The sequence below is a fragment of the Elephas maximus genome, chromosome 12 (genome assembly GCF_024166365.1).
Source record: "Elephas maximus indicus isolate mEleMax1 chromosome 12, mEleMax1 primary haplotype, whole genome shotgun sequence".
NCBI classification, from domain to species: Eukaryota; Metazoa; Chordata; class Mammalia; order Proboscidea; family Elephantidae; genus Elephas; species Elephas maximus.
Genome location: NC_064830.1, coordinates 7,008,403 through 7,028,779, shown reverse-complemented (window position 1 = coordinate 7,028,779; position 20,377 = coordinate 7,008,403). Strand labels below are relative to the sequence as shown.

The 20,377-nt window shown below is 41.4% G+C and overlaps 1 protein-coding gene across 3 annotated transcripts in view; it reads right to left on the bottom strand.

Moving 5' to 3' along the window:
• Positions 1-13,097: 13,097 nt before the first annotated feature.
• The window catches only part of ERICH1 (glutamate rich 1), a 105,520-nt gene continuing 98,240 nt past the window's right edge, over positions 13,098-20,377 (bottom strand). Inside the window, exons 5-6 of one of the 3 annotated variants that reach the window (XR_007519723.1) lie at positions 14,607-18,807; positions 13,098-14,432 (exon numbers count right to left, since the gene is read on the bottom strand). Coding sequence is in view for 2 of the 3 variants with exons in the window: in XM_049904659.1 (XP_049760616.1) it covers positions 13,519-13,592; positions 18,613-18,807 (269 nt within the window). In the remaining variant the exon portion in view is untranslated. The remainder of the gene's footprint in view (positions 14,433-14,606; positions 18,808-20,377) is intronic. The other 2 variants (XM_049904659.1, XM_049904660.1) reach the window with 2 other exon arrangements.

Below are 20,377 nucleotides of genomic sequence, written 5' to 3'. Positions count from 1 at the left end.
TTATATTCACAATGTTCAGGGAAAGGTTTCCTTTCCTCAGCACTTAATTTTCTGCAGACCAGCTGCTGCTTTCAAGAGCTCCATGGAAACTTGAGGAGGTCCTCAATGACCACCTTTTGACACTTCACAGTCTCTTTGAAGTTCTATCATCCCTTAGCTTCTGTGACCCCATCCTCTCCTGGTTTTCTCCCTTCTTCTCTGGTTGACACTTAGCCTCTTTTGCAGGCTCCTTGCCCCCTGCATGGTCCTTAGTTTCTCGGTTCTAGGTTCTCTTCTCCCTCTGCATGCTCTCCTTGGGCAATCTCACCCGCTCTCATGGCTTCTGCTACCATCTACACGCTCATAAACCCGTATCTGTTATAGCCAAGTCTTTGTTTTTCCTGCTGAGAGTCCTCTCCGGGCATCAGAAACTTGCATCCCACCACTTATAGTACATATGCACTAACCCGAAAAGCAAACCCATTGCCGTCAGGTCGATTCCAACTCATGGTGACTGTACGGGACCTAGTAGAACTGCCTCATAAGGTTTCCAAGGAGTGACTGCTGAATTTGAGCTATTGACCTTTTGGTTACCAGTCCAGCTCTTAACCGCTGCGCCACCAGGGCTCCACATTTGCACCGACAACCTGATATATACAAACCTGAATTCCCATTCTCCCCAACCCACACCTGCTCTTCTTGCTGAACTCCTAACCAAAGGTTGATAGTTCAAATTCACTGGCCGCTCCTTGGAAAGTGGGCAGCTGTCTCCCAACCACCCAAGTTCCACCGGCAGGTAAAATCCTTGACTCTTCTTAGCCACCACAAACAATAATAATAGCACACATTTATGCTGAGCATTATTACCCACTGCTACGTTATTAGGAACACTTTATATTAATTACGTCTTATCTTCACAACAGGGGTCCCTCGGCAGCGCAAATGGTTAAGCGTTCTACTACTAGCCAGAAGGTTGCTGGCTTGAACCCACCCAGACGCACCTCAGAAGACAGAACTGGCAATCAGCTTCTGAAAGGTGCCAGCTTGGAAAACCCTATGGAGCAGTTTTACTCTGTACATGTGGGGTAGCATGACTCAGAATTGACTCGACAGCAACTAACAACGACAACAATAATCTTCACAACAATCATATTGAGTACATGATATATATAGATATTCCTTTAATACAGGTAAGGAGCCCAGGAAACTGAGGCCAAAAAGCTTCTATCTGTACATGTGATGCCATATTTTTAAGAAAAGTGATGTCCGTCTGCAGAGAGAAACAGCATGATGCAAAGGTAGATCTGACTGGCGTTTATGGAGCAAGTGGGTGAAGATCTCTGGATGGCTGTGCCCCAGTGTGCGTCACCACAGACATGAAGGGAGAAAGTTTCCAGCACACACAGACAAGTCACGTTAACTATGTTTTCCACATCAAATGAAGACATGGGCTGGCCAAAGTGTTTATCTGCCTATAGGTACACCTTAGTGGCCTGACATATTTACTGATGATCTCTTTCTTAACTGAAGAGAACAGTGGCAAATGCCTGATCTGTAGATTTTAGAGATTAGACCTTTGTTGGATACATAAAAGCCAAAACTTTTTTCCCAGTCTGTAGGTACTCTTTTTACTCTTTTGGTGAAGTCTTCTGATGAGCATGTTTAATTTTTAGAAGATTCCTCTTATCTAGCTTATCTTCTGGAGTTTGTGTGTTGTTCCTTATGGTTTATAGCCTGTTCATGCAGTGTATTAGGGCCTCTAGCATTGATCCTATTTTTTCTTCTATGATCTTTATAGTTTTTGGTTTTATATTTAGGCCTCTGATCCACTTTGAATTAGTTTTTGTGCATGGTGTGAGGTATGCATCCTGTTGCATTTTTTTACAGATGGACATCCAGTTTTGCCAGCACCATTTGTTAAAAAGAATGTCTTTTTCCCATTTGATGGACTTTGGGCCCTTGTCAAAGATCAGGTGACTGTAGGTAGATGGTTTTATATCTGGGTTCTCAATTCTGCTCCACTGGTCAATGTATCTGTTGTTGTACCAGTACCAGTACCAGGCTGTTTTGACTATCGTAGCTGTATAGTAGGTTCTGAGGTCAGGTAGTGTGAGTTCTCCTACTTTATTCTTCATCTTCAATAGTGCTTTACTTATCCAGGGCCTCTTCCCTTTCCATATAAAGTTAATGATTAGTTTTTCTATTTCTTTAAAGAATGTTATTGGTATTTGGATTGGGATTGCATTGTGTTTGTAAATCGCTTTGGGTAGAACTGTCATTTTTCCAATGTTGAGTCTACCTACCCATGAGCATGGTATGTTTTTCCATTTATGTAGATCTCTTTCAGTTTCCTGCAGTAGCGTTTTGTAGTTTTCTTTTTATGGGTCTTTTACATCCCTTGTTAGATTTAGTCCTAAGTATTTCATTTTTGGGGGGGAATCTTCCTATATTTTACTGTTTTGTTTAACTTAGAGTCAGTGTCTGTTGCTTACTACCAAAGAACCACAATAGAGAGACAGGTAAGTTTTCTTACCACCATTTTATAGATCTAAGGAGACCAAATATAGGAGGAATTATGTGACCCACTGGAAACTGTACAGCTAGTGAACAGCAGAGCTGAAATTTGAATGCAGGTGTTTTGGTGACAGGTTCTTTGCTACTTTCTAAACATTATGCTCCCTCCAGAACAGACCAAACTGAGCAAAGAGCGTACACTGTGCAGTGCTTTAAAGAAATGCTTCCCCTCATGAGGCATTTTTGGTCTTTATTACTAAAAATATGACACATGATTATTCTCAAATGTGATTCCTCAAAATGGCACATATTCAATCTAAAGAAATGGTGAGTGCACACACTTATACAAAATATTTGAAATGACAGAGCTGTTTATTATCTTGAGCATTGTGCTCCCACATTAAAGGTCTTTCACCATTCAGCTTCCTAACTGATTTCTTAAATTTCCTTCTCTGTCCCATGTCTCACCCACTTCACTTAGCTCTTTGATGATTCCTTTTTGTTCCTTCACCCATTCCTGTTCTCCTTGTTCCTCTGCAGAGCGTTCCCTGTCTGCTCCACCAGCTGCTCTCTCCTGTAAGTCTCCTTAAAATTTTATACCATATTTCACAAGAGTGAGCATGACCTTTGAGGAAAGAAAAAAATGTATTTTTATTTATTTTTTTTATAGGATCAAAAGGAAACCAGGAGACTTGAAGTCAGTATCTTCAGGTCCACATGATCCCTTTATCTTCCTGTATATCTACAGCCAGGAAGCCAAATCAAGCCACATCCTTTAATTTACGGATCCTCTCTGTTTGCCCTTGAGCTACAATGGTATAGTTAAGCAGTTGCCACAGTGACCCACAGATCCCCAATGCCTGTAAAGTAGAAAATACCTGCTATCTAGCTCTTTTACTGAGCAGTTTGCTAGCCCTTGCTCTAAAGTTGCCCTTTTAACTTTGTTTTGTTCATATTACTTTGACTCTCATTTTCACTAGAAAATTTTATTAATTTTCCAACAGCATTTAATATGGCAGACATACATGGAGCATACATTTCAAAAGGTACTAAATATCGAGATCCCATGATCCGCTTTATTCTTCCTGTGAGAGCCACTCTGCCCACACTTGGCAGAGGCCATAATGGCCTGAGAGTTTACATCATCCCACATGGCCCTGAGGCAATGACTGACAAATTGTGAGATGTCACTTATGCTCCTGAATACCCCTATAGGATCAGCTGAAGTTTTTGTGGGACTGCCTAAAATCACACCCTTGCTTGGCTGCTTCTCCTCCCCTTCTTTCCCCCACTTCCTTACTAGTTTCTTCTGGAAGAATTTCCTAACTAAATCCCTTGCACAGGAATCAGCCTTTAAGGGCCTGCTTCTGGGGAACCTCCACAAGATAAAAGTCTGCACAGCCTTTGTTCCTCAGCCCCAGAGATAATCACCCTTACTGCTTTTCATACATCCTGAGGAATACAATCACACTCACTGTACCAGATACATTATGCTTTAAAAAAAAAGGAAAAGGAACTATGATCAAAGACAAAAAAGGACTTAGTGAGGGCACTGGCTGCCCTCTTGAACGGAGGGGTCTTTGGGCAGTGTCTTCAGTTGAGAGCCAGATTGAATTTTTGATTCATGGACCTCTTTGGCTGTTTGTGGTAGGCAGGATTCTAAGCTAGCTCCCGAGATTCCCACCTGCTGGTAGGCACAGTCTGTATAATCCCTGTTTCTCAAAGGTGGGCAAAACCTGTGAACGTGATGGGCTATAACTGTGATGGGATTTCACAGATGTAATTATAATGATTTAACCTAGTCAAATGGGAGATCATCCCGGGTGGGCCTGTCCTCGTCAGTGAAGCCCCTTAAGATAGGCTTTGAAGGAGGAGAGGAACTCTCCTCCTGGCCCTGACAAAGTAGCGGCCATGTTGTGAGAGGGTCCATGAAGGTCATGTGGCAAGAAACTGCAGGATACCTCCAGATGCTGAGATCGGCCTCTGGCTAACAGCCAGCCGGGAAATGGAACCTTAGTCCTACAAGCGGAAACCTGGTGGCGTAGTGGTTAAGTGCTACGGCTGCTAACCAAAGGGTCAGCAGTTTGAATCCGCCAGGCGCTCACTGGAAACTCTATGGGGCAGTTCCACTCTGTCCTATAGGGTCGCTATGAGTCAGAATCGACTCGACGGCACTGGGGTTTTTTTGGAACATATTTCTGCCGACAACCATGGGAGCCCAGAAGAGAACCCTGAGCTCCAGAAAGGAATGTAGCCTGATCAATACCTTAATGACAGCCTTGTGAGACCCTGGTCAGATGACCCGGATAAACTATGTCCAGATTATCTTTCTGGTAACCTAGTCCTTAAGCTTTTTTTTTTTTCTTTGACTTTATGAACTACCCCACAGCCTTCCTACATTTACCCAAGGAACCTGGAAGATAAAATATGTATTGTTTTAAGCCACTGAAAGTGTGGCAATTTGCTATGCAGCAACAGGAAACTAATACACTGTGAAATGGGTTTCAGGGAATTTGTGACCTCTCTAAAGCTGCTCATCAAAAGGCCAGCAGTTCGAATCCACCAGCTGCTCCTTGGAAACCTTATGGGGCAGTTCTACTCTGTCCTGTAGAGTCTCTATGATTTGGAAACAACTCGATGGTAATGTTTTTTTTTTTTTTAATTTAAAGCTGTAGGCAACATTTGTGTGTGTGTAATGGGGTAAACCCAAACCAAACACGTTGCCATCTAGTCGATTCCGACTCATAGCGACCCTATGGGATAGAGTAGAGCTGCCCGTAGAGTTTCTAAGGAGTGGCTGGTGGATTTGAACTGCTGACCCTTTGGTTAGCAGCCACAGCTCTTAACCACGAGGCCACCAGGTGCTGGGGTATGTGCATATTTTTCTTATTTTGAAGAAGATGCTATGCTTTCGTGTGATTCTCTGAAAAGTATGTGCCCAAAATGAGGAGACACACTTCCCTGGAGATTATTCTCGGACATGAGCTAGAGTTGGACAAGGAAGAGAAACACAGCAGTAATACAGTGGTCACCGGGTGGAGGTCAACTCAGGACAGGTTTTGTTTTTCTTTCTGAAAACACTGCAAACAGTGCAGCAACTGGGCCAGGGGAACAAAGCAGGGGAAAGCTTGCATGCATACACGCTCTCACTACTTCAAGTTGCCAGGAAACATAACACCAAGATCACAGGACTGCAGTCGAGCATTGATGGGCTTAGAAAATACCATGTTTCTTCCTTCTGGCACAATGGTCTTTGTATTATCAACGTAATAAAAATTCCTCACATTTCTTGAGAGGTTCCTTCTCTTTGTCTTAATTGATACGGTTAAGAGAAAATAAATTACATGAACTGATTATTTTTACCCTATTGTAAACGATAAATTGATCTAATTACTATCCAACTTCAATCACAGTGGGATAAACAAGATTATCATATTTATGCTGACATATTAGAGACAAGGTTTATTTGTCTTTCTTTTCCAGAGGAGGCGTTTTTCCTTTTTGGAACTAGAGGGGTACACAAAGCCAACGAAGCCTAATCGCCCCACCAGTCCTAATTATATCCCTACTCTTCTATATTTTTTGAATGTGATCAGGGAAATGGATGGACAAGGTGTCACTAAGTAAAACCAAACAAGGTTATAGAAGGAGGAATAGAGTTTATAGGGACTCTGTGCTGAGAACAGAAAGAAATCAAGCAAAATTAAAAGAAATCTGATCTACAAATTAGAGGTTTTTTAGTTTTTCACTCCATCAATAGTATTTTAATTTACTTGAAAAAGATGTAAAATTGTTCATAATTAGGAGACACAAATTAGATGTTCAGATTCAATAAGAAAGCTATGGATTTGTCAATATTTATTTTTATATTGGCTAATATGTACTATTAATTAGAATGTGCTTTAAATTGGAGGATTCCAACGTGGTATATCAGAAGGCCAAGGTTCCCTGAGGCACATCCAGGAGGCTCTTAAATGGATGCAGGGAATCAGGAAACTGATGTGTTAACTGGTGTTTTATGATGACGAGGCCATCTGTAGGAGTGTTATGGATTGAACTGTGTCCCCCTAAAATGTGTGTGGAATTCTTGGCCCTTGTATCTGTGGAAATACTGGCTTTCTTTTGTTATGCTAATAAGATCATACCAGAGCAGAGTAGATCCGAAACCTAATCTCTTCTGAGTTATAAAAAGACCAGAAAGATACAGAGACACACAAAGGGGAAGAGGGGTGCCATGTGATTGTCATCTACAAGCCAAGGATGGCCGAGGAACCAAGGAACACCTGGCGCTACTGACAAGGAAGGATTTGACGTGGCCAAGACCCTGATTTGGATTCTGAGCCTCCAGAACTGTGAGAAAGTAAATTTCTGTTCTTTAAAGCCACCCACTTGTGGTATTTCTGTTATGGCAGTGCTAGGTAACTAAGACAAGTGGGAACATGGCTCCCGAGGCCTCTGACAACTCTGATATTTCATGTTTATTTATACATAACAGGTAAGAGGAGGAAGAAGACAGTTAGTGGGATATGCCATAGCAGGCTATACCTTTTCTAGAGTGAGCGAAATAAGGCAAAGGCTATCCAGAATGTGGAACAATGGTGTTTTCTTGTAATTCCAACCTCAAGGTGTGGCCTTTTCCCAAGATACCTGATCTGAGTGTCTGCTTTATCCTGATCCAGCTATATAAAACTATGCACTTGTGTATTTACAAAATGAACCCTGTTTTGCCCCTGATAATTTCTTTCTCAAAGACAGAGCACCATGAGTGCAGTGGGAATATTTTAGTGTCAAGTTCTGATTTGCTGCTTTGCTTGTCAACCTTTATTAAGCTTGGAGTGTTACACGGCAACTAGGAACAAGCTAACTCATCTCTAGAACCGCTAATGATTCTTCTCTCTTTCACCCTGCTTTCAGAAGGTCCTCATTAGTGGAAAAGATGTCTTCTAAGCAACCAGGAGGGGAATGATGAGTGGCAAGAGGACCAGAAAGTGATGAAAATACGTACTCAAGATCTCCTTTCCTCTCTTTTGAAGCTCCAGGTTTGGAGCACTGCCACTGTTGGAGAAAGACGGATTAGGCAGTTCCTGAAGTCTCTGTTTGCTGTTCTTGTGAATCTGCTCTTCTTAGAATTCCAAGCATAAAATTATAGACCTTAGGATCTATCTAAAGGGCACAATCTATTCTGGGCAGTTTTCACGTATCATTACCCGCTGAACAATACCAATTCTATAATAGCAGTCAGGGTCTGAGACTTGAATCACACATTTCAACTGCATAGTAGAGTAGGTAGTCAAAGATATTCTGGAAAGTACCCTGGTTCATTTCTGAGAAGAGGTGGGATGGCCATCTCTTCAAGTACTTGCCCTTGGTAAGTTCTTCAAGTTTCACAAAGAATGTTAACACGGCCTCCTATTAAGTAATATTAAGCATCCTTTTGGCACTTGCCAGGTAATATTATCTCAAATTTGTCAAAGGCTCTGGTTCAAGATGGTAGAATCCACACATCCAACAAACACCATCCCTCTTCTAATTCTTCAGATCTCATTGAGATGACAGAATGTGAAAAAAGGAACCCATAGCAGCCAAGAGAATAGAAAAGATAGGGATGGGGGCGGGGGTTTCATCAATGAATGAGAGACACGCCTTTGAAAATGCGAAGCATATGGGATACTGATGGATCATCCAGCAGAGGAGGTCAGAGGTCAGAGTAAAGGTACAAAATGGCAGAAGTGGCAGTGGGAGCCGATTTTCCAGCAGAACATTAGTGAGGCTTTGGGCTCAAGCGTAGAGTGAAGGTGCCAAGTGCAGCAGAAAATGGATTGATAATTAAGATTTTTAGAGAGGGTTAGGAAGATATGGCATCTATAAATGCAGAGAATACTAAAGAATAAAAAAACTCTGGAAATTAAAACCTATAATTGAAGAAATAAATCAATAAACATGCTAAGAAAATAAGTAAGAATGTAGAGCAAAATTACAAAAATGATGGAAAATTATGGTGGTGGTGGTGGTAGGAGTTTGCAAAGAAATCAAGACATCTTCACCGTGTTAAAGAAAGATAAGTTTTCAGAATGTAAGGGTCCTCTGAGTACCTAGAAGAAAACAGAAAAGGCCTGTACCCAGTCACACACAGAATTTTAGTAAGCTAAGGATCTTTTTTTTTTTTTTTTTTTTTTGAGGATCTAAAGACTATTCTTTAGATAATGCAAATGATTATGAAGACGGCTCAGAACCAGGGCAACGTTTCATTCTGTTGTACATGCGGTCGCCATAAGCTGGTGCCAAGTCCATGGCAACTAACAACAAAAACTTAAAGACTACGCTAACGGTGGAAACCCGGGTGGTGCAGCAGTTAAAGAGTTCGGCTGCTAACCAAAATGCTGGCAGTTCGAATCCACCGGCCACTCCTTGGAAGGCCGATGGGCTGTTCTACTCTGTCCTATAGGGTTGCTGTGAGTCGAAATCAACTCGATGGCAACAGGTTTGGTTAGTTTTTATTCTAACAGCTGTCAGTGAAAAAAAAAAAACAGGTCATCTACAAAAGGATGAGAACGAGATTGATATCGGACTTCCTATCGACTACCCTGAATGCTAGAAGATAATCAGAGCAACTACCTTAAAATGCTGAGGAAAAATAAATCCAATCTAGAATTTTATGTGTGGGCAAATGATAAATCAAGTCTGGAGTGGAACAAAGGCATTTTCAGACATTCAGTAACTCTAAACATTTATTTCTCATGCACTATTTCTGAGGAAGTCATCTGAACAGTAAAATGGGAGTGAAAAACAATGAAGCAGGTAGATGGTGGAGACCCCAGACCCTGTAGAGTGCTTCTATCCAAGAAAGTACTAAAGAGAAATTCCAGGGGAGACTGTGCAGAGGGCTATGAGCATAACAGGTCCCTATTATAGGCCAAAGGGTCAAAGAAGGGGTGTTACTGGGAGGGAAGTAGATTCAATAGTGGGCATGAGTCTCATGCTGGAAAATTTAGAGAAAGACAAGAAGGCACATCAATTAAGAAGGAAATTAGAAGCCTCAGGCAAAACAAAACAGTGTTTGGAAGTCTTGATCAGCAAGGTGCTCTCTTTTATTATACACAAAAACAAGACAAGCTTAGTCTAAAAACAAAAAAATTAAATCAGTGAGAGGAGACAGTAGGATAACAGAAGATCGAGGTGGACTGTTATGAGAGGATCCATGAATGTATTGGAGTCCTAAAAACCCTGTGGGAAAGAAGGTCCAGGTGAAGCTGACCTACACACCTCTCCTGGCTGGGTGGTTATAACCTTGTCCCGTAAAAAGAATGAGGATAGCTCTACATACATTTGGGGTGGTGGTATATCAGGTATCACTAGCTCTGTTTTTGAGGAGAAGTTTAAGAGGGACTTATGCAGTGGCCAAAGGGTTTGGATTATTAAAAAGGGAATTGTTACTGAATTTTTTGGCCTCAGAAATATCTGGGCATTGCAGAACCTACTGCCTTTCACGGGAATACAACTCAACCTTAGTGCTTCCATGAGGCTTTCTTATTTGTTTTACCAGATGGCTACTCCACAAGTGCTATGGATTGAACTGCACCACACTGCCCCCAAAGTTACGTTGAAGTCTTGACCCCTGTACCTATAAACATGGCCCTGTTAGTAAATAGGGGTCTTCTTTTGTTAATGAGGCCATACTGGAGTAGGGTGGCTCCTAAACTAACCCCTTCTGAGCAGCATCTCATAAAGAAAGCAGGATAGACAGAGACACGCCAGGGGAGGCTGCCATGTGAAGATGGCGGCAGATGAATCTACAAGCCCAGGAATGCCTGGGATTGCCAGCAGTCACCAGAGGCCCACAGAAGGAATCAACATGGCTGAGACCCTGATTTGGACTTACTGCCTCTAGAACTGTGAGAAAATAAATTTTATTCTTTAAAGCTACCCACTTGTGGTATATTTTGTTAGGGCAGCACTAGGTAACTGAGACGGTACGGGCGTAAATGAGACAGTGATGGTGATCACTTCACTGCCTATTGGTGCCACCAAGGGCGAGGAGGAGTAAGGGGGAAGAGTCTGAACACTGTACAGAAAAGTCACAGTTCAAACCTGAAGCAAACAAACAAACATGTGGCATGATTCTGAACATCCGAGCATGGTGAAGAGACCTCCGTCCCAGGGGTGCTTCTCGAGCAGTGGCTCAGAGGTAGCCACACAAAACCCAGAAACAAAAAGCTGTAATCTGATTTTACTTCTGGGTCTTGGATTGAACAGTATTTACAAGGTCAATACTTTTTATTGCTTTTAACATTTTAGAGTCAAACTATAGACAAAAGAAGAATTGCAGTTAACTATTAACCAGAGTGTGACCATTATGAATTATTAAAAAAATCAAAAACAAAACCCAAACCTGTTGCCATTAAGTCAGTTCAGACTTATAGAGACCTTAGAGGTTTCCAAGGAGCATCTGGTTGACTTGAACTGCGACCTTCTGGTTAGCAGCCGAGCTATTAACCGCTGCGCCACCAGGGTTTCCTCATCAACTGTGACAAAGTGAAAATACAGCAGACAGAAGAGAGGTGCAAGGGAGTGAGGAGAGGTGAGGGAAAGCCAAGAGGGGAGGCACAGCAGACATCGAGATGCTCTCAAGGGTCTGAAGCATATTGTTTAATATAACAAGACAACCTGTTGCTGTCGAGTGGATTCCAAACTCCTAGTGACCCTATAGGACAGAGCAGAACTTCCCCATAGGTTTTCCAAGGAGCACCTGGTGGATCTGAACTGCTGACCTTTTGGTTAGCGGCCTAGTTCTTAACCGCTACACCACCAGGGTTTCCCAACATAACAAGACTGGAGCTAAAATAAGGAGCACTGGATAGCACAGTGGTTAAGCACTCGGCTGCTAACTGGAAAGGTCGGTGGTTCCAACCCATTAGTTGTTCCCTGGGAGAAAAGACCTGGCAATCTGTTCTTATAAAAATTACAGCCTAGGAAACCCTATGGAACAGCTCTACTCTGTCCTGTAGGGTCGCTAGGAGTCAGAGTAGACTCAACAGCACACAAAAGCTAAAATAATTGTAAAATATCGGGGGATGGACAGTAGTAGTTACGATTAAAGCCTCACCCTGCAGAGAAGGAACTCAATGGATACAACACTATTCAGCCATGGAGGCAGCCATCAGAAGCATTAAAAATATTAATTTCTAAATGCAGCTTCTCTACGTAGAGTCTGGAAGCAGGGGTAAGACGGGAAAATTTTTTAATACAACCCTCATGTACTTTTTTGTTTTAAAACCATGTACTTGTATCACTTTGAATCACTGGGATAAAAATAAAGAAAAGACGAAGAGGGTTCACTGGGTAGAGGTGGGTAGAGTAAGGGGAGAAAGGATTAATAAAAAGCTATTTTTTTTTATCTTGGGTGAGGAGTATTCAAGACAAACTGGTTGAAGGATACACAGGTGTAGATCAGCACAGGGCTGGACGGTGCTGGGCCCCCACTGGACTTTGCAGCTTCGCTTTCATTGATCTGCCTTTACGCACATGCCAGGGCCCTCGTGGTGCAGTGGTTAAACATTTGGCCGGTAACCAAAAGGTCAGTTTGAATCCATGAGGTGCTCCTTGGAAACCCTATGGGGAAGCTCTACTCTGTTCTATAGGGTCACTATGAGTCAATACTTGACAGCAACGGGTTTTTTTCGGGGGAGGGAGGGGAAGGTTTAGGTACATGCCAACACCTGAGCGCTGAGGATCAGTGTTATGAACAAGGGCCCCACAAACCACCTTCAGCCATATAAGGCTATTCATTAGATCGACTGCCATCTTCTTGGGCAATTGCTATTTGGTCTTAGCACCAAGAACAGCTGTACTTCTTATTAGCAATTGGCTGTTCTTTATTTTAAGGACATTGTGTTCAGCTAACTGACTGAATTTCTCTTCCTGCTTTGGTTTTGATAGTTGAGATGTTGGGAGGCCATTTTAAGACTTTTGGCTTTTACTCTCTGGTAGGAAGACATGGAGGGTTTTGAGGAGACATACCAGCTTATATTTACCGGATCACTCTGGTTGCAGTGTTGAGACAGTCTCTAGAGGAAAGAATCTACCCACCCATGTATACTAAGGTTATTTTAAACTTTTACAAAAATTAGGATACTTTTTCCACTTTACAATTTATCATAAACATCTTTCCATGGCAATATCTCATTTATTTTAAAAATAGCACCTTACTGCCTTATTGTATTTTGTGAAAATTTTGTAATTTGTTTAACCTCCGAGGTTAAACATTTAGGTGGTTTGTGTTATTATTTTCTACACTAACAATGCGACCAGAAGCCCCTCTGTGCATGTACATTTGTCAGAGTATTTCCTCAGGATAAAAATCTTAAAAGTTGAACTGACGGGCTAAAGAGTACGCAAATTTAGAAATTTTCACAGACAGAGCCAATGCCCTCCTAAAAAGGTGTACCGATGAACAGTGTTTTCAAAACACACTGAGAGTAGAAACTGGGGGCTGCTTCCAAGATGAAAAGAAAAGTCAAACAGGAAAAACAATTTTTATTCTCAAAGTAGAGAAGAGGAAAAAAAGAAGAAATTCAACTATAATCAAAGTACTTAAACCAGAACATTTTAATTTCCGTAAAGCACTATTAAAATATAAACGTTCTGATATGAGGTGATTTAAAACTTTACAAAAATATAACAGCCTCAAGCTATACAGTTTATTCAATTTAACAGAGTGTCCATTTTCAATTTTTACAGGAATTTGAAAAACAGATTCTCTATGTAGCAATTCAAGACATATACAGCTACCCATAACTGAAAAATTTTTCATTTTTACCCAATTTTTTCATTTTAAGTCTCAGATGACACCTGACCACTGTGTAGAAACACATGACTAAATAATACAGTACACATGTCTTCAAAGTTCACAGGTTTTGCAGTGCAGAGAAAAAAACAGGGAATGTCATCCTCTTTATATACAGGAATTAAGTCTCAGCTCCTTCGTATTTTCTTGTTAAAGTTTAACTCTTCTTAGATACACTGATTTTATTCACTGTTTCTCTGGGGAAGAATATGTGTAACCCAGTAATTAAAGAAAGTTGAGATTACTCTGACATGATCTGGAAAGCAAAAAAAAAAAATAATCATAAATTACGAGTTTGCTATTTTTTTTAGATGTTAGCCTTCGGGCCAGCCCAAAGTAAACCTTTGAAATAATCATCTAATAAAATGTAGCTCTGGTAAAAAAAGGATGTTGGTGGTGACTTACCAGACTAGTGAGCCTTACGTTATATACAAGTATGGCAACAGAGAAGGATAAGTTCTGAATATTTGCTATCGTCTCTTTATGAGTCCTACGTCTCCCGTGAGGCCTGAACTTCACAGAATCAGAGTGCAAATACTGCCAGTGTATAATCTGGTTTGAAAGAAAACCATGTACAAACTGAAATTAAATGCAAATTGAAGGTTACCTCGAAGATGAGCTAGAAAAATCGGAAGTGAAAAGTGATGCCTAAGTGGTACAATAAACTGATTACGCAGCATTCCAACGTCACGCAAGCTGACGCTACGCCAGGAGAAGCCAAACGCCAAGTATCAATTGACAGCCTTCAACATCACCTGCCAACCCTTCTATTGTTTCATGGGAGAATTATAGCCCTGAATAAAGATTAACCTCAAATGTCAGGCTTTATATAACTTGTAAAGGCACTATTCAAATCCTGTCACGTAGAATTCAGTTTATAATGGACTTCTACTTTTAAAGTTATTAATCACAGAGAGCACGCACTAAGTTCTAAGGGAAAAGGGCAAAATCGATCGGCAACCTTTCCGAGTCAACTTCAGATCCTAGGATTGTCCTCAGGGAATTCGTCTACTGCTGCTGATGCTAGAGGCCTGACTGGCTGCCAACTCCTGGGCTCTAAGCCACTGATGGGAGCCTCCAGGCTGGGTCTACAGACCTGGGGAACAGCGAGGAGAGGCCTGACTGGCTGCCAACTCCTGGGCTTTAAGCTGCCGATAGGAGCCTCTAGGCTGGGTCTACAGACCTGGGGAACAGTGAGGAGAGGCCTGACCGGCTACCAACTCCTGGGCTCTAAGCCACCGATGGGATCCTCCAGGCTGGGTCTACAGACCTGGGGAGCAACGAGGAGAGGCCTGACCAGCTGCCAACTCCTGGGCTCTAAGCTGCTGATGGGAGCCTCCAGGCTGGGTGTACAGACCTGGGGAACAGCGACGAGAGGCCTGACCGGCTGCCAACTCCTGGGCTCTAAGCTGCCGATGGGAGCCTCCAGGCTGGGTCTACAGACCTGGGGAACAGCGAGGAGAGGCCTGACCGGCTGCCGACTCCTGGGCTCTAAGCCGCCGATGGGAGCCTGGGGGATCCAAAGAGAAGTGGACCTCTAAGATTCTTCTAAAGTAGACTCTATTCTGCCCCAAGGAAGTTACCTAACCTCAGTAACCCTCTGTTTCCTCAACATGTGGACAATAAAAACTTAATTTACATACCAAACCAAAACCAAATCCATTGCAGTCCAGTCAATTCCTATTCATGGCGAACCCATGTGTTACCGAATAGAACTGCTCCATTGGGTTTTCTTGGCTGTAATCTTTATGGAAGTAGACCACCAGGCCTTTTTCTCCATGGTGCCACCGGGTGGGTTCAAACCACCAACTTCTTGGTTAATAGGCAAATGCAAACCATTTGTGCCACCCAGGATTAAATGAGGAAATAGGTACAGTACCCTCACAGTCTGTGGAGCATGATAAAAATGAAATAAATGGGAGCTACGATTATGATGGAGCCCCGGTGGTTAATAGCTCAGGCTGCTAACCAAAGGTCAGCAGTTCAAATCCACCAGCTGCTCTTTGGGAACCCTATGGGGGCAGTTCTACTCTGTCCTATAGGGTCCCTGTGAGTTGAAATCGACTCATCTGCAAGGGGTTGGTTTTCTAGGGGCCCTGGTGACACAGTGGTTAAGCGCTGGGGTGCTAACCAAAAGGTTGGCTGTTTGAAGCTGCTCCTTGGAAACTCTACGGGGCAGTTCTACTCTGTCCTACAGGGTCACTATGAGTCGGAATTGACTCAATGGCAATGGACTTTTTTGTATTATTATGATAGCACATATATATATCATAAAAAAAAATTTTTTTTATCATATAATATATAAATGTGAGATCATTTCAATTTACTGAGTGCCAGCTGTGTCCCAACAGTATAAAAACACATGAATTTAACTTTTGAAAAGGCTATCTATATTCTAGTCAAACGAAATGTCTATGATTTAGGAAAAATAATTGTTCCATCAGCGAAGAAGATAAAGGAATTACAACTGGTAGAAAAAACCCTACACCTAATTTTAAAATGTTATTATTTTCATGCTCATCCTACAGAGATGAGAGATACATTGACTAAATTTTATTAACTAGTCTTATGAAAGAGAAAACTCAATTTCAGAAAACTCTTTAAGCGAAACTGGCATAAGATATATCTAATAACTGAAAGTATGCCTTTGCCATTTCTAAAATATTGTTTTACAGAATAACTTCACGTAGGAAAACTTTCACTGTGCATCCTATATGCACTAAAAGGGTATTCATTTATACAGAAAATTGCTTCATATATAAATTTTAGTTCTATCAGCTGTTTAAAGTAGTTGTGGTCAGAACCAGTCCAATGATTTTAACATATGAAACCGAGGGAGCATTTTTGCTAAACTCCCAACAGTGGCCAAATATTCTCCTGACGCATTTCAGAACTCTAGCGTAAGAAAAGTCTTGAGCGTGAGGGACACAATACAAATATTTTCTAATTAAAGTTTTTAAATGATTTTTTCATCTTTCATAAAAATCTTGTATTAGTTTAGCTTACTGGATTTTGCACAATTTGGGGTAAAAGTCTATTACAGAGGTCTAAATTTGTTAAATATTTAATACAATTTGGCCTCTCAACTGACAGAAACTAACAGGTGCTGGATCACTAGAGTAAAATGATCTTTTAGAGTAACTTATTCATATGTTAATTACATATTAATATAAACACAAAAAGCTCCAACTACTGTTTTCAACAGAGGGACGTGGCTTCAGCAGTTCTCCCACCTCTGTGACAGCGTCAGTTTCTCCTTCTCACAGGCTCTGTGCCATCTGCAACCAAAAGTGCTGCCATCTTGCCCATCTTAAACATAAAACCTCTTGACCCCACCTCTTCCTCCAGCCTCATTTGTCATCTTCTCTCACGGTAAACATTCTTGAAAGCATTATCGTTACTCAGTCTCCAGTTTCTCCACTCTTATTCTCTCTTGCACCCACTCCAAGAAAACTTTTACTTCTTCTTGTCCACCCCCGCCAACACTACTATCAAGGCGACCAATGGCTTTCGCAATTCTAAATCTCTTCCTAGGTATCTATCAAACAAGCATCTCAAACTTAACCTATCCCAAGCTGAGTTCCTAATATGTCTCTTCTCCCCAAAATCTGCTCCCTCTAGCAGTCTTTCCTGCCTCATAATTGGATACTTGATTCTTCCAATTGCTCAGGCCAAAGATGTGTCTCTTTCTCTTACATCCTACATTTGGTCTGTGAGAAAATCCTACTGAATCTACCTACAAAATATTGACAGTACTTCACCATCCTGGTCTCAGCTACAATTACTGTTACCCCTTACTGGTCGCTGCTTCAATCCACTCTCAACACAATGGCCAAAAAGGTTCTGCAAAGTGCAGTCAGATCATGTTGCCCTTCCACTCTAAGCCTTCCAGTAATTTCCCATTCTCTTAGAGCAAAAGCCAACAAACTTACCACGACCTCTGGGGCCCGACATGACACGATCCCCCTGTCACCTCTCTCTCTTCATCTGCTGCTCTACGCCCCATTTCACTCTGCTCCAACCAAGCTGGTCTCCTCAGGTGCCTCACAGTAGACATCTCCTTTCGACTCCTTCAACAGACTAGACGCATCTGCACTTGGCTGCAAGAATATCCTCCTTCCCTATTTATCGCTATCAAATATACTACACCTTTTGTTTGTGTATCTTGCTTATTTTCTGTCTCCCCCACTAGCACGTAAGCACCAAAATGCAGGATCTTCATCTACCTGGCTCACTGATACTATCTCTATGACCCACGACGGTGCCTGGCATCAGGAGGATGAACAGTAAATATCTCCTTAACAAATAATTAACATACCTGTGAGGCAGTCTCTCCTGGTTATCCCAACCTACAATGACCTCTTCCACTTAAGAATCAAAGTACTTATTATCTATACCATTCACCTACTAAATAAGAGCAATGTATTATAATTGCTTTATTGTTATTTAACTTTAATTTCTTTTTGGCTTTTGTTTTTTCATACATTAGTCTTGACTTCAGCTGTACTGTAAGGTTTTTGAGAATGGACACTATGCATTTTATTTATTTTGAGATTCCCTCAAAGTAATCTGCAGAGTACCTTTCATGCATACATTTAACCGAGTTTGTCAAGTGCCTGTTCTGGTCAGGCTCAGTGTCCTGCAAACAGTGGTGTAGAGGTGAAGCAGTTCTCCAGAAAAAGCCTTGATTTTCTGTGTTGGCAGATTTTCATGGTCTAAATACTCCCACCATGGCCCGTTTCCAGCCACCAATGTGATGTCACTGAACATGGAGCTGGGAAGACATGAGCAGTATGGGCTAGTGGCTGGCTCCAGCACAGTACTGTTTGCACAGAATGGGCACCCAACAAAGGTTGAGTAAGTAAACAAAAGAAAAATCATCATAATAATTCAACTGTCTATCTGTAGGGGTTCAATAAGTCATACCAAGACGCCTGGAGACAGAAAAAAATGTACGCTCTACCAATCCAGCACAGGAGAAGAAAAAAGGGGGAAGAAATTAATTTTCTTGTTTCCATTTAAACTTATGGAAATTTGGCCCTGAGAGTTGATAGCTTGGGAGGCTGGAAAATTAGTTTGTACATATATTTCTGCATCTAGTATGTGATATATTTTTATATCAAGCAGAGACACAAGAAACAGATTCCTCTGGGGGACCCTACTCTTCCAAGCCATACGCGCAGCGTTATATTTTCTGACTCATTACTGTCTGGGTAAAGCGTCAGTGGCTCAGAGGCTAACCGTGACGAGAGTACCTCAAGCAGTAACGTACACACCGGGAGGCATCACGCACTGTTCTGGGAACATGTCCAGGGCGCTCTTCAATCCTTCAGTATCTTGCAGAAGTAACAGCGTTTTCATGTGATCCAGAATGAACACATCTGAGGGCGACAGGCTATGAGATTCAAGACGTTTAAATAGCTCTTCCGTGGTTTCCATAAAGACAGCTGACTCGGAATCTTTGGAGAGACCTAAACAAAGTCAATATTATTATAAATAAAAATGTTAGGTTTTTTTTTTTTTTTTTATAAACTAAAGATAAGCTTTCCTCTCTTAAGGAAAGCTTCAAACACATTTCTACTGAGAATGAGATGTTTGGGTTATACAAAGCTACAAGAGATAATCGGAAGAGGACAAAAAAAAAAAAAACACTACTTGTTGAATGACATGCAAACCTGATTAACCGTTCACATGTAGGAATATTTCTGATCTTTTAAAACACTTTCCCAAATATAACATGCAGCTAAAACCTAAGAACGGCAGCAGGACATATTTAGGTCATATATCTAAAAAAATTTAAAAAAGGGCTAAGGCTACTAGGTGTTTAGGATAAATCAAGGGGAACCTATAAAACAGGGATACTGGCTTCTGTTGTTTCTATTGAAAGATCAACCAGCCATCTTATTGTTGCTCCTGTAAAAATAATGTTTTTTCCTTTGGCTGCTTTTTAAGATTTTTATTATTGGTTTAATTCTTCAATGTTTCATCTTTTTTCCTCCAAGTTCTCCCTACTTTCTTGAATATTTTAATTACAGCTATTTTAAGTTCCTTGTCTGATAACTTCAATATTTTCTAAAAACCCAAATCCAAACCCATGCTGTTGAGTCAATTCCAACTCATAGAGACCCTACAGGACAGAGTAGAACTGCCCCGAGAGTTGCCAAGGCTGTAAACCTTTTTGGAGGCAGACTGCCACATCTTTCTCCCTTGCAGTGGCAGCTGGTGAGTTTGAACCACTGATCTTTTGGTTGGCAGCTAAGCACCAGCTGGGCTCCGTAATATTGTCTATGGCTGTGGTATATTTCTGCTTTTTTTTCTTCTTGGTATCTGGCTATACAGTCCTATCTCTTGACGTGCCTGGTAAATTTTTATTGACTGTGTATGAAAAGGACACCCTGGTGGCGTAGTGGTTAAGAGCCATGGCTGCTAACCAAAAGATCGGCAGTTTGAATCCACCAGGCACTCCTTGGAAACCATATGGGGCAGTTCTACTCTGTCCTATAGAGTTGCTATGAGTTGGAATCAACTTGATGTCAACGGGTTTGGTTTTTGGGTTCATGTATGAAAAACTGTAGAAGTCTTCAATGATGATATTTTCCTCTAAAGAGGGTTTACCCTTTCTTCTGGAAGGCAAACACAGTGGGAATTAATCACCTTAATCCATTCAGGGACTGAGCTCACTAGAGGCTGGGTTGCATGTTTGGCAATGAATATCTACCTCTGGTTTGTCCTAGATTCTAGGACGAGGCCCCTAGGTATTCCACTCGAGGGTCTGGGTTAATTCTAGTCTCTTCAACACCTCAATACGGCCAGAGGTGTCATCCGAATATTTGTTAAGTATCTTTTCAATTTACTAATACCAACTGCTAATCAACATGTAAAAGAGGAAAGAGTTAAAGTCACTTGTGGCCATCTTCTCAGTAAAACTGATCTATTAATAAGGGTAGTTTTGTATCATTGTTTAATTACCTCCCAAATGATTATAAAGCCTGTATTTCTCAATTTATTCATAAGAAGACTGTCAAATTACCTAGTGAAATC